General features: G+C 45.5%; 1 protein-coding gene across 1 annotated transcript in view; it reads right to left on the bottom strand.

Moving 5' to 3' along the window:
* Positions 1-14,508, bottom strand: part of adamtsl3 (ADAMTS-like 3) — a 249,692-nt gene that overhangs the window by 75,642 nt on the left and 159,542 nt on the right. The window contains 6 exon segments of the mRNA XM_065012218.1: positions 2,488-2,635; positions 7,800-8,010; positions 11,330-11,380; positions 11,579-11,717; positions 12,750-12,861; positions 14,041-14,198. Of these exon segments, the coding sequence (XP_064868290.1) occupies positions 2,488-2,635; positions 7,800-8,010; positions 11,330-11,380; positions 11,579-11,717; positions 12,750-12,861; positions 14,041-14,198 (819 nt within the window).

Raw genomic sequence — 14,508 nt, 5'->3', positions numbered from 1 at the left:
GAGCCAAACCCACATCACTCTGCACACACACATACACACTCCACACACAGACTTTCTGATACACCCGCCCCACACACACACATATACACACCCCAGTGGTCTTTAGTCTCCAGTCCTTCAGCCATATCTAGCTGTGATAATGAAGCCCTATGACTTAGTTAATTGTCTGCTGCGTAAATATTTGCTTGTCAGATTGAGTTTTACTCCTGACTGTATGTAGACGGGGGAGGCTGACAGTATAAGCTGTATATTGACAGGGGAGGCTGACAGTATATGCTGTATATTGACAGGGGAGGCTGACAGTACTAGTTGTATGTAGACAGGGGAGGCTGACAGTACTAGCTGTATGTAGACAGGGGATGCTGACAGTATTAGCTGTATGTAGACAGGGGATGCTGACAGTATTAGCTGTATGTAGACAGGGGAGACTGACAGTACTAGTTGTATGTAGACAGGGGAGGCTGACAGTATTAGCTGTATGTTGACATGGGGAGGCTGACAGTACTAGTTGTATGTAGACAGGGGAGGCTGACAGTACTAGCTGTATGTAGACAGGGGATGCTGACAGTATTAGCTGTATGTAGACAGGGGATGCTGACAGTATTAGCTGTATGTAGACAGGGGAGACTGACAGTACTAGTTGTATGTAGACAGGGGAGGCTGACAGTATTAGCTGTATGTTGACATGGGGAGGCTGTCAGTACTAGCTGTATGTTGACAGGGGAGGCTGACAGTACTAGCTGTATGTAGACGGGGGAGGCTGACAGTATAAGATGTATGTAGATAGGGGAGGCTGACAGTATTAGCTGTATATTGACAGGGGAGGCTGACAGTATTAGCTGTATATTGACGGGGGAGGCTGACAGTATTAGCTGTATGTCGGCAGGGGAGGCTGACAGTATTAGCTGTATGCAGACAGGGGAGGCTGACAGTACTAGCTGTATGTTGACAGGGGAGGCTGACAGTATTAGCTGTATGTTGACAGGGGAGGCTGTCAGTACTAGCTGTATGTAGACAGGGGAGGCTGACAGTGCTAGTTGTATGTCGACAGGGGGAGGCTGACAGTACTAGTTGTATGTCAACAGGGGGAGGCTGACAGTATTAGCTGTATGTAGACAGGGGAGGCTGACAGTATTAGCTGTATGTAGACAGGGGAGGCTGACAGTACTAGTTGTATGTAGACAGGGGATGCTGACAGTATTAGCTATATGTAGACAGGGGATGCTGACAGTATTAGCTGTATGTAGACAGGGGAGGCTGACAGTATATAGACAGGGGAGGCTGTATGTAGACAGGGGAGGCTGACAGTATTAGCTGTATGTAGACAGGGGAGGCTGACAGTACTAGTTGTATGTAGACAGGGGAGGCTGACAGTATTAGCTGTATGTAGACAGGGGAGGCTGACAGTATTAGCTGTATGTAGACAGGGGAGGCTGACAGTATTAGCTGTATGTAGACAGGGGATGCTGACAGTATTAGCTGTATGTAGACAGGGGATGCTGACAGTATTAGCTGTATGTAGACAGGGGAGGCTGACAGTATTAGCTGTATGTAGACAGGGGAGGCTGACAGTATTAGCTGTATGTAGACAGGGGATGCTGACAGTATTAGCTGTATGTAGACAGGGGAGGCTGACAGTATTAGCTGTATGTAGACAGGGGATGCTGACAGTATTAGCTGTATGTAGACTGAGGGCTGTATGTAGACAGGGGATGCTGACAGTATTAGCTGTAGACAGGGGATGCTGACAGTATTAGCTGACAGTATGTATGTAGACAGGGGATGCTGACAGTATTAGCTGTATGTAGACAGGGGATGCTGACAGTATTAGCTGTATGTAGACAGGGGATGCTGACAGTATTAGCTGTATGTAGACAGGGGATGCTGACAGTATTAGCTGTATGTAGACAGGGGATGCTGACAGTATTAGCTGCTGTAGACAGGGGATGCTGACAGTATTAGCTGTATGTAGACAGGGATGCTGACAGTATTAGCTGTATGTAGACAGGGGACAGTGCTGACAGTATTGACAGTATTAGCTGGGGATGCTGACAGTATTAGCTGTATGTAGACAGGGGATGCTGACAGTATTAGCTATATGTAGACAGGGGATGCTGACAGTATTAGCTATATGTAGACAGGGGATGCTGACAGTATTAGCTGTATGTAGACAGGGGATGCTGACAGTATTAGCTATATGTAGACAGGGGATGCTGACAGTATTAGCTGTATGTAGACAGTGCTGAGTATTAGCTGTATGGGGGATGCTGACAGTATTAGCTGTATGTAGACAGGGGATGCTGACTGATTAGCTGTATGTATGCTGACAGTATTAGCTATATGTAGACAGGGGATGCTGACAGTATTAGCTGTATGTAGACAGGGGATGCTGACAGTATTAGCTGTATGTAGACAGGGGATGCTGACAGTATTAGCTGTATATAAACAGGGACACACACATAAACACAGACACAGTGGATACCGTACCTCTAGGTTTGTGGCATGCGACAGGTACCAGGCAGTCTTCTTTGATATGTGGTTTGAGGGATGTGTTACAGCCACCAGTGTGCTGTCCCCTGTGGTCGATACACAGGACCACTCTGTACCGCAACCCACGGCCACACGTCACTGTGCACTGCCAACACACACACACACACACACACACACACACACACACACACACACACACACACAGTTACAATAGCACACACTATAACCAACCACCAGTTTATATAAACGTAATACTGACTTTCTATAAATTGTATATGTTATATGCACATAAGCTCCTGTTCTTACCACATACAGCCAGTTCATATAGGCTTCATAGCCAGTTCATATAGGCTTCATAGCCAGTTTACAGAGGCTTGTAGCCAATTAACAGAGGCAGTGTCTTCAAGTTCTTCTGTGTGCACATCACTGAGGACCTGAAATGGTCTCGCCACACCGACATCATGATGAAGAAGGCGCCTCTACAACCTCAGGCGGCTGAATAAATTTGATGTGGCCCCTAACATGCTGACCAGACCGGACACGTCACGTGTGCGAGCGTCGCAAAATACATTTAGAAATCCATGTTATTCAATTATTGCACCCACACTGCTCGCGCTCGTCAACGAGCGTCTGCGATGCCAAGGGCTAAAATAGAAGTCCTTTCTATTTCTGACGCAGATCACGCTGCAAGTCCTGCCTCTCCCATCTCCTCATTGGTTTATAGAAGCAGGTACCCACGTGCCATCTCCTCATTGGTTATACCCATGTGAGTGATTGAAAGACGAACTGGTTTGCCGGTTGTCGTGGTAATACTATGAAAGTGTAGATGCCATCACCATATAAGTTCAAAGATGAAAAAGCCTGGAAGGAAGAGAGATGACTAGAAACGATTCGGTTGGCCGTTCTATATGTGGATTAATTGTCAGAGTAGAGGACCTTGTGCATTTCAGGTAAAATAACAACTCAATGTATATATCCCAGGACAAATTAGCTAGCAACAGCAAGCTAGCTAAATAGGACAAATTAGCTAGCAAGTGCAAGCTAACTAGCTAAATTGCCATACATGTTTAATGCTTTTCGACCTGTCCCCAAATTAATGTCATTGGTTCAGAGTTGTTTTGATATTTTAACCTGCGTGTCGTGATCGCGTTTGGTGTAGGGGGACAAAATAAAATGATGCACAATAGCGCTATTTGGGTTCCGTGTAAGCCGGTTTAGGTTCCGTGTAAGACCCTCGCAAACATCTACAGATGCACCATTGAGCGCATTCTGTCGGCTGCATCGCCACCTGATACGGCAACTGCTCCGCACTCAACCGCAAGGCTCTTCAGAGGGAGGTGAAGGCAGCGGCTCCGCACTCAACCGCATGGCTCTTCAGAGGGAGGTGACCAACATGGCTCTTCAGAGGGAGGTGAAGGCAACTGCTCCGCACTCAACCGCATGGCTCTTCAGAGGGAGGTGAAGGCAACTGCTCCACACTCAACCGCAAGGCTCTTCAGAGGGAGGTGAAGGCAACTGCTCCACACTCAACCACATGGCTCTTCAGAGGGAGGTGAAGGCAACTGCTCCGCACTCAACCGCAAGGCTCTTCAGAGGGAGGTGAAGGCAACTGCTCCGCACTCAACCACATGGCTCTTCAGAGGGAGGAGCAGCTGCCTTCCCTCCAGGACAACTACAGCGTTCGGTGTCAATGGAAGGCCAAGAAGATCATAAAGGACCCAATCCACCTGAGCCAAGGATGGCTACCGTCTGACAGAAGGAGTCAGTACAGGTGCATCAGAGCTAAGACCAAGAGACTAAAAACCAGCTTCTATCACCAGACCAAGAGACTAAAAACCAGCTTCTATCACCAGACCAAGAGACTAAAAACCAGCTTCTATCACCAGACCATCAGACTGTTGAACAGCTTCTATCACCAGACCATCAGACTGTTGAACAGCTTCTATCACCAGACCATCAGACTGTTGAACAGCTTCTATCACCAGACCATCAGACTGTTGAACAGCTTCTATCACCAGACCATCAGACTGTTGAACAGCTTCTATCACCATCAGACTGTTGAACAGCTTCTATCACCAGACCATCAGACTGTTGAACAGCTTCTATCACCAGACCATCAGACTGTTGAACAGCTTCTATTACCAGACCATCAGACTGTTGAACAGCTTCTATCACCAGACCATCAGACTGTTGAACAGCTTCTATCACCAGACCATCAGACTGTTGAACAGCTTCTATCACCAGACCATCAGACTGTTGAACAGCTTCTATCACCAGACCATCAGACTGTTGAACAGCTTCTATCACCAGACCATCAGACTGTTGAACAGCTTCTATCACCAGACCATCAGACTGTTGAACAGCTTCTATCACCAGACCATCAGACTGTTGAACAGCTTCTATTACCAGACCATCAGACTGTTGAACAGCTTCTATCACCAGACCATCAGACTGTTGAACAGCTTCTATCGCCAGACCATCAGACTGTTGAACAGCTTCTATCACCAGACATCAGACTGTTGAACAGCTTCTATCACCATCAGACTGTTGAACAGCTTCTATTACCATCAGACTGTTGAACAGCTTCTATCACCAGACCATCAGACTGTTGAACAGCTTCTATTACCAGACCATCAGACTGTTGAACAGCTTCTATCACCAGACCATCAGACTGTTGAACTCAGACTGTTGAACAGCTTCTATCACCATCAGACTGTTGAACAGCTTCTATCACCAGACCATCAGACTGTTGAACTTCTATTACCAGACCATCAGACTGTTGAACAGCTTCTATTACCAGACCATCAGACTGTTGAACAGCTTCTATTACCAGACCATCAGACTGTTGAACAGCTTCTATCACCAGACCATCAGACTGTTGAACAGCTTCTATTACCAGACCATCAGACTGTTGAACAGCTTCATTACCAGACCATGTTGTTGAACAGCTTCTATCACCAGACCATCAGACTGTTGAACAGCTTATATTACCAGACCATCAGACTGTTGAACAGCTTCTATTACCAGACCATCAGACTGTTGAACAGCTTCTATCACCAGACCATCAGACTGTTGAACAGCTTCTATCACCAGACCATCAGACTGTTGAACAGCTTCTATCACCAGACCATCAGACTGTTGAACAGCTTCTATTACCAGACCATCAGACTGTTGAACAGCTTCTATTACCAGACCATCAGACTGTTGAACAGCTTCTATCACCAGACCATCAGACTGTTGAACAGCTTCTATCACTTAAATGTAAACAGACCATCAGACTGTTGAACAGCTTCTATCACCATCAGACTGTTGAACAGCTTCTATCACCATCAGACTGTTGAACAGCTTCTATTACCATCAGACTGTTGAACAGCTTCTATCACCAGACCATCAGACTGTTGAACAGCTTCTATTACCAGACCATCAGACTGTTGAACAGCTTCTATCACCAGACCATCAGACTGTTGAACAGCTTCTATCACCAGACCATCAGACTGTTGAACAGCTTCTATCACCAGACCATCAGACTGTTGAACAGCTTCTATCACCAGACCATCAGACTGTTGAACAGCTTCTATCACCAGACCATCAGACTGTTGAACAGCTTCTATCACCAGACCATCAGACTGTTGAACAGCTTCTATCACCAGACCATCAGACTGTTGAACAGCTTCTATCACTAAACCATCAGACTGTTGAACAGCTTATATTACCAGACCATCAGACTGTTGAACAGCTTCTATCACCAGACCATCAGACTGTTGAACAGCTTCTATTACCAGACCATCAGACTGTTGAACAGTTTCTATTACCAGACCATCAGACTGTTGAACAGCTTCTATCACCAGACCATCAGACTATTGAACAGCTTCTATTACCAGACCATCAGACTGTTGAACAGTTTCTATTACCAGACCATCAGACTGTTGAACAGCTTCTATCACCAGACCATCAGACTGTTGAACAGCTTCTATCGCCAGACCATCAGACTGTTGAACAGCTTCTATCACCATCAGACTGTTGAACAGCTTCTATCACCATCAGACTGTTGAACAGCTTCTATTACCATCAGACTGTTGAACAGCTTCTATCACCAGACCATCAGACTGTTGAACAGCTTCTATTACCAGACCATCAGACTGTTGAACAGCTTCTATCACCAGACCATCAGACTGTTGAACAGCTTCTATCACCATCAGACTGTTGAACAGCTTCTATCACCAGACCATCAGACTGTTGAACAGCTTCTATTACCAGACCATCAGACTGTTGAACAGCTTCTATTACCAGACCATCAGACTGTTGAACAGCTTCTATTACCAGACCATCAGACTGTTGAACAGCTTCTATCACCAGACCATCAGACTGTTGAACAGCTTCTATCACCAGACCATCAGACTGTTGAACAGCTTCTATCACCAGACCATCAGACTGTTGAACAGCTTCTATCACCAGACCATCAGGCTGTTGAACAGCTTCTATCACCAGACCATCAGACTGTTGAACAGCTTCTATCACCAGACCATCAGACTGTTGAACAGCTTCTATCACCAGACCATCAGACTGTTGAACAGCTTCTATTACCAGACCATCAGACTGTTGAACAGCTTCTATCACCAGACCATCAGACTGTTGAACAGCTTATATTAGCAGACCATCAGACTGTTGAACAGCTTCTATCACCAGACCATCAGACTGTTGAACAGCTTCTATCACCAGACCATCAGATAATCAGACACACCCACACACACCTCATACTCACAAACACACAGACATACACACACACTCATACTCAGACACACACAGCCAACACTGCTGTCTTATGCTATAGAGACATTGAAACACTGGTAAATACTGTAAATAGTGTATCATATTATTTATATTACTGTACACTGAATTTGAGCTACCCTGTTAATAGACACTTCATCTTTATTCATATACTGAATTTGAGCTACCCTGTTAATAGACACTTCATCTTTATTCATATACTGTATTTTGATAGAGATGACTCTAAAATATCTACTGCTATACATATACATAGAATGATTATCTGATCTTGTGTAGATGATCCTGGTTTACATACGTATAGATTGCATTTGATTTCTGCTGCAGTGCTATTTGTTTAATCAGATTCATCCCGCCGTACTTTATTATTATTCTTTTTTTTTAAACATTTTATTTGTTTGACATTTGACTGCATTATTAGAAGCTAATAACATAAGCATTTCACTGCACCCACTATAACACCTGGTAAACTGTGAATGCGATCAATAAAAACCTTGATTAGATGTTTTCACTTGGTAGCTCACCTGAGACCACTCCATGGCAACCCACTGTGGGCAGGTGAAGCTGTTGCAGCTCTGCTGCGTGACTGGCCGAGGGGAGTGTGTGCACTTCCACTCCTCCACCTGAGTGATCTGTCCGTGGGCGTCGTCCTCAACACACACCACGCTGCGCTCCTGCAGCCCGCCGCTCTCCCCACACGACACTGAACACTCCGTCCAGGGACCCTGCTCCCACCTGGGGAAAAACAGCAATAAGATGCCTAGAACTCTTTATGATGCTTTAAACAGTGACAGAGATATTGCATACTGGACCCTGGACCCTATTCCAACTAAACTACTGAAAGAGCTGCTTCCTGTGCTTGGCCCTCCTATGTTGAACATAATAAACGGCTCTCTATCCACCGGATGTGTACCAAACTCACTAAAAGTGCCAGTAATAAAGCCACTTGAAAAAGCCAAACCTTGACCCAGAAAATATTAAAAACTATCGGCCAATATCGAATCTTCCATTCCTCTCAACATTTTTAGAAAAAGCTGTTTCGCAGCAACTCACTGCCTTCCTGAAGACAAACGATGTATACGAAATGCTTCAGTCTGGTTTTAGACCCCATCATAGCACTGAGACTGCACTTGTGAAGGTGGTAAATTACCTTTTAATGGCGTCAGACCGAGGCTCTGCATCTGTCCTCGTGCTCCTAGACCTTAGTGCTGCTTTTGATACCATCGATCACCACATTCTTTTGGAGAGATTGGAAACCCAAATTGGTCTACACGGACAAGTTCTAGCCTGGTTTAGATCTTATCTGTCGGCTGCTAGAATCCTGACTAGAACCAAAACATGTGATCATATTACTCCAGTGCTAGCTTCCCCACACTGGCTTCCTGTTAAGGCAAGGGCTGATTTCAAGGATTTACTGCTAACCTACAAAGCATTACATGGGCTTACTCCTACCTATCTTTCCGATTTGGTCCTGCCGTACATACCTACACATACGTTACGGTCACAAGACGCAGGCCTCCTAATTGTCCCTAGAATTGCTAAGCAAACAGCTGGAGGCAGGGCTTTGTCCTATAGAGCTCCATTTTTATGTGAGAGACGCAGACTCGGTCTCAACCTTTAAGTCTTTACTGAAGACTCATCTCTTCAGTAGGTCATATGATTGAGTGTAGTCTGGCCCAGGAGTGTGAAGGTGAACAGAAAGGCTCTGGGGCAACGAACCGTCCTTGCTGTCTCTGCCTGGCCGGTTCCCCTCTCTCCACTGGGATTCTCTGCCTCAAACCCTATTACAGGGGCTGAGTCACTGGCTTACTGGTGCTCTTCCATGCCATCCCGAGGAGGGGTGCGTCACTTGAGTAGGTTGAGTCACTGACGTGGTCTTCGTCTCTGAGTTGGCGCCCCCCCTTTTGGTGTGCCGTGGCGGAGATCTTTGTGGGCTATACTCGGCCTTGTCCCAGGATGGTAAGTTGGTGGTTGAAGATATCCCTCTAGTGGTGTGGGGGCTGTGCTTTGGCAAAGTGGGTGGGGTTATATCCTGCCTGTTGTGCCCTGTCCGGAGGTATCATCGGATGGGGCCACAGTGTCTCCTGACCCCTCCTGTCTCAGCCTCCAGTATTCTGTCTTATCCGGTGTCCTGTATGAATTTAAGTATGCTTTCTATAATTCTCTCTTTCTTTCTTTCTTTCTTTCTTTCTTTCTCTCTCCCGGAGGACCTGAGTCCTAGGACCATGCCTCAGGACTACCTGGCATGATGACTCCTTGCTGTCCCCAGTCCACCTGGCCGTGCTGCTGCTCCAGTTTCAACTGTTCTGCCTGCGGCTATGGAACCCTGACCTGTTCACTGGGCATGCTACCTGTCCCAGACCTGCTGTTTTCAACTCTCTAGAGACAGCAGGAGCGGTAGAGATACTCTCAATGATCGGCTATGAAAAGCCAACTGACATTTACTCCTGAGGTGCTGACTTGTTGCACCCTCGACAACTACTGTGATTATTATTTGACCATGATGGTAATTTAGGAACACCCCTCATAGCCTGGTTCCTCTTTAGGTTTCTTCCTATGTTTTGGCCTTTCTAGGGAGGTTTTCCTAGCCACTGTGCTTCTACACCTGCATTGCTTGCTGTTTGGGGTTTTAGGCTGGGTTTCTGTACAGCACTTTGATATATCAGCTGATGTAAGAAGGGCTATATAAATACATTTGATTTAATATGACATAGCATAGCATAGGAGAAGCTAACACGGAGCTATAACATGTTTGTGACTATCTGAGACACCTAATTCCGTGACATAGCATAGGCATAACTATGCTATGTAGGAAGAATATATATGCTCAGAAGATGTTTGACATGTCCTCTCTTTTACTGACAGTAATAATAATGTCATAGTACTACAGTATTACAGGCTCTGTGATAAACGAGTGTCCTGTCCAGGGGGTGTACTACAGTAGTACAGGCCCTGTGATAGACTACTGTCCTGTCCAGGTGGTGTACTACAGTAGTAAAGGCCCTGTGATAGACTAGTGTCCTGTCCAGGGTACTACAGTAGTACAGGCTCTGTGATAGACTAGTGTCCTGTCCAGGGTACTACAGGGTACAGGCTCTGTGATAGACTAGTGTCCTGTCCAGGGTACTACAGTAGTACAGGCTCTGTGATAGACTAGTGTCCTGTCCAGGGGGTGTACTACAGTAGTACAGGCTCTGTGATAGACTAGTGTCCTGTCCAGGGGGTGTACTACAGTAGTACAGGCCCTGTGATAGACTAGTGTCCTGTCCAGGGTACTACAGTAGTACAGGCTCTGTGATAGACTAGTGTCCTGTCCAGGGGGTGTACTACAGTAGTACAGGCTCTGTGATAGACTAGTGTCCTGTCCAGGGTACTACAGTAGTACAGTCCCTGTGATAGACTAGTGTCCTGTCCAGGGGACTACAGTAGTACAGGCTCTGTGATAGACTAGTGTCCTGTCCAGGGTACTACAATAGTACAGTCTCTGTGATAGACTAGTGTCCTGTCCAGGGTACTACAGGGTACAGGCTCTGTGATAGACTAGTGTCCTGTCCAGGGTACTACAGGGTACAGGCTCTGTGATAGACTAGTGTCCTGTCCAGGGTACTTCATTAGTACAGGCCCTGTGATAGACTAGTGTCCTGTCCAGGGTACTACAGTAGTACAGGCCCTGTGATAGACTAGTGTCCTGTCCAGGGTACTACAGGGTACAGGCTCTGTGATAGACTAGTGTCCTGTCCAGGGTACTACAGTAGTACAGGCTCTGTGATAGACTAGTGTCCTGTCCAGGGTACTACAGTAGTACAGGCTCTGTGATAGACTAGTGTCCTGTCCAGGGTACTACAGGGTACAGGCTCTGTGATAGACTAGTGTCCTGTCCAGGGTACTACAGTAGTACAGGCTCTGTGATAGACTAGTGTCCTGTCCAGGGTACTACAGGGTACAGGCTCTGTGATAGACTAGTGTCCTGTCCAGGGTACTACAGGCTCTGTGATAGACTAGTGTCCTGTCCAGGGTACTACAGGCTCTGTGATAGACTATGGTGGTCACTCACCGTGGCAGAGGCTGAAAGTGGTCATAAGGCATCACCTCTATGAAGCCATCACTAGAGAAGAGAAAGAGGAAGACAACGCCATGTCACCATGACCATTCAGAGGAACCATGTTTCCTATACAGCCTTCACATGCACAACCACGACTGGAAACAGGACAGGGTATGTCCAAAATGGCTCCCAATTCTACATGGTGCACTGCTTTTGACCAGGGCCCATAGGGCAACCATTGTGATTGGTACATGTACATGCCTCTCAGGACAGAGGTCCATGTTGCACTCCTTGAGTTTGGGCGTGGGTTTGGTGTTCTCAGGGTAGCTGTTACAGTGGTGCTCTGGTAACACCTGACTGGACCTGATGTCTGTGCACTCTGCTGAGTTCAGCTGGTAACCTGGCAATAGGCAGAAACAATCAAGGTCAGCAATGAATAGGATCGAAAGCAAACATTGGACTAACATTTGGTGGGCAATGGGTTCATTTTGGGCCATTCAAATGTTTGTATCAATGTCTGTTTTGGGAAGAAACATGAAACGAAAGCACTAAAACACAGACACTTTGGGTCATTCACAATCGGATGCATTGCCTCATAATACAGCAACCAAATGTAACCAAAATATAAATTGAATGTATGAAATGGAAAACATTGGATGAACGTTTGGTTAATGCTGGGCTAATGTTTTGTTCAATCATATCTCAAGCCTCATCAACGTCTCTCCAGCTTTGACACCTATAAGAGCTGATATGGGTTCAGTCAGAAAGCTTTAACTAATAGTAGGCTTCAACAGTCTCTATAAGAGCTGGTCCGGGTTCAGGCAAAGCTGTTGCTGGCAACAAGAACAGTCTCTTTAAGAATGATCTGGGTTCAGTCATAATGCTTCAGCTAATAGCTGGCTTCAACAGTCTCTATAAGAGCTGATCTGGGTTCAGTCATAAATCTTCAGTGCTGGCACAGCCAATAAGCAACATAAGCAGCCGCTTAGGGCCCCACGGCTGCTAGGAACTCAGTTGGTTCCCGATTTACTATTGAGAGTTAGAATAGTAGAATACACAAGTTTCCATTTCAAAATGTGGTAGTGCATCAGAAGTTTTCCACTTGTTATGCAAGTCACTCAATTAACCCATGTCAGATAAAATGTTTTACATTGCTTAGTAAGTAAGTCTAAAAAGCTAACTAAACATTGTAGTAATGAGTAGAATTGCATGAAATGTGTTTTAAAACTTCAATAACTACCTGAGCGCCATGGCAAAACATTTGACATTTAATTGAAATTATTTGCAATTTTTTTCCTCCACCACCAAGACAGCTAAAATGCTAAAATGTTTTCACCACACAGGTTTTTGATCGCTTAGGGTCCCCAAAAGGCTCAGCCTTGTTAGCTAGCAACAACAGTCTCTTTAAGAGCTGATCTGGGGTCAGTCTCACCTCCTCCACAGGTGACAGAGCAGGGGAAGAAGTCAGTCTCTCTCCACTGGTACCTGATTGGTTGATAGAACAGGAACTGGACCATCGTGTCCTTCGGAGCAGCATATTTCACCTGGAGAGAACACACACACTGTTAGACACAGACGCACACTCACACAATCACGTGCACGCACTCACACATCCATATCTAAAGATGTCTAGAGATCTAGACATGTTTAGAAAGATTATTGAGATTTAAGACTCAAACTCAGTCACTGGCCTTAGAACTCAGTGTATAAAGTCGTAAAACTCAATGTCTGAACAGACTCGGGTGCCAACATGAACCAGCCCAATCCTCATTTTCATGCAGAACATTCATCAGAAGACCGTCTCGCAATCAAGCATTTGGACCACACTCCCTTCTAGTATCCCTTTACTTAAATGAATTATTTCAACATTAATAATCACATTGAATAAACACGGATTTGCTGACATCAGATGAAAGTAGAAGTTCTTTTCTAAACTAAACATTTGTGATGTGGGTAATGTGTAGTTCATTTATGTCGCCGGGCTGTAGGCGCCGGTCCAAATCCTATATTATGTCATAGCGTCTGCTAAATGACTTAAATGTAAATGTAAATAGTGCACTCATTTTAAAAGTTGTGGACTAGAAAGGGAAAAGGGCGCCATTTAGCAGGCAGCCTAGGCCTACATACTAGTGTCTGCTATGGAATACACACAGGGCCTGATTTTCAGACTATGATGATCATGATGAAGATAATGCTAACGTTGATGATGATGATTAGGAGAGCCATGGCACGCAGTGTTTTATTGCCACAGAAATGGGAGTCGTGTCATGTTTGTGCAATGCTTTGATAACCTCAATGACATGGGAGAGAGCTTAGGTAGTGTCCCAAATGGAACCCAATCCCCTGAAGTGCACGACTTAAAAGTGCACTAGGTCAAAGGTAGTGCACTACAAAGGGAATATGGTGGGATTTGGGACGCAAGCTGACTTTGTGGGTGTAATCAGCATACTTCACTAACATGCAATGTGTATGTATTGGCAAGGACTTTCTCTACAAAATTGTCATCAATCTGTTCAGTATTCTGACATGAGTGGATGTAAAAGAATGTTCATTTACAAAAACAATATTGACATGGTTACTCAGATTACAACATCTAAGAACACAAAAAAGACTTTCAGAATCATAAGAGAAATTGAGAAATGACTCTTGGATGATGTAGGTATGCATTTCCCTCATGAATGATGTAGGTAGACGTTTCCATCAGCTCCTCTTCCTCGTGTCACCTTGATGATGTAATCGGCTCCCAGAGGTCCTTGTGTCCTGAGCGTCTGTCTGTCTGTCCCTTTCTGGTAGTCCACGGTGGTGTTGCCGATGATGTAGGAACCGGGAGAGACCAGACTGTGCTCCTCTCTATGACCCTGCAGAGACTGGGTCTCGATTACTGCAGGAGAGAGAGAGAGAGAGAGAGAGAACGGGGGGGGAGGAAGAGAGAATGAGAATTAGAGAGGGGGAGAGATCGAGGGAGAGACAGAGAAAGAGACACACAAAGACATAATGAGGTAAATCTGGATGTATAAAGTCCATCAGCAGTACTCCGCACACCAAGAACAGTTGCTAACGGTGTTGATGTAGATCACAGAGAGTGGTTTTAACCTGGTCTGAAAGCTGAACACAGCAGACGGTAGTTAAGCTGCTGCAGTAACGTCTATCCTTCAGCTCGGCGAGTTAACACTGTTTGCTGTGTGTGTGTG

Source organism: Oncorhynchus nerka, linkage group LG27 (assembly GCF_034236695.1).
Source record: "Oncorhynchus nerka isolate Pitt River linkage group LG27, Oner_Uvic_2.0, whole genome shotgun sequence".
In the NCBI taxonomy this organism is placed as follows: Eukaryota; Metazoa; Chordata; class Actinopteri; order Salmoniformes; family Salmonidae; genus Oncorhynchus; species Oncorhynchus nerka.
The sequence above is the reverse complement of the archived record's forward strand: the minus strand, read 5'-3'. Positions and strand labels throughout refer to the sequence as shown.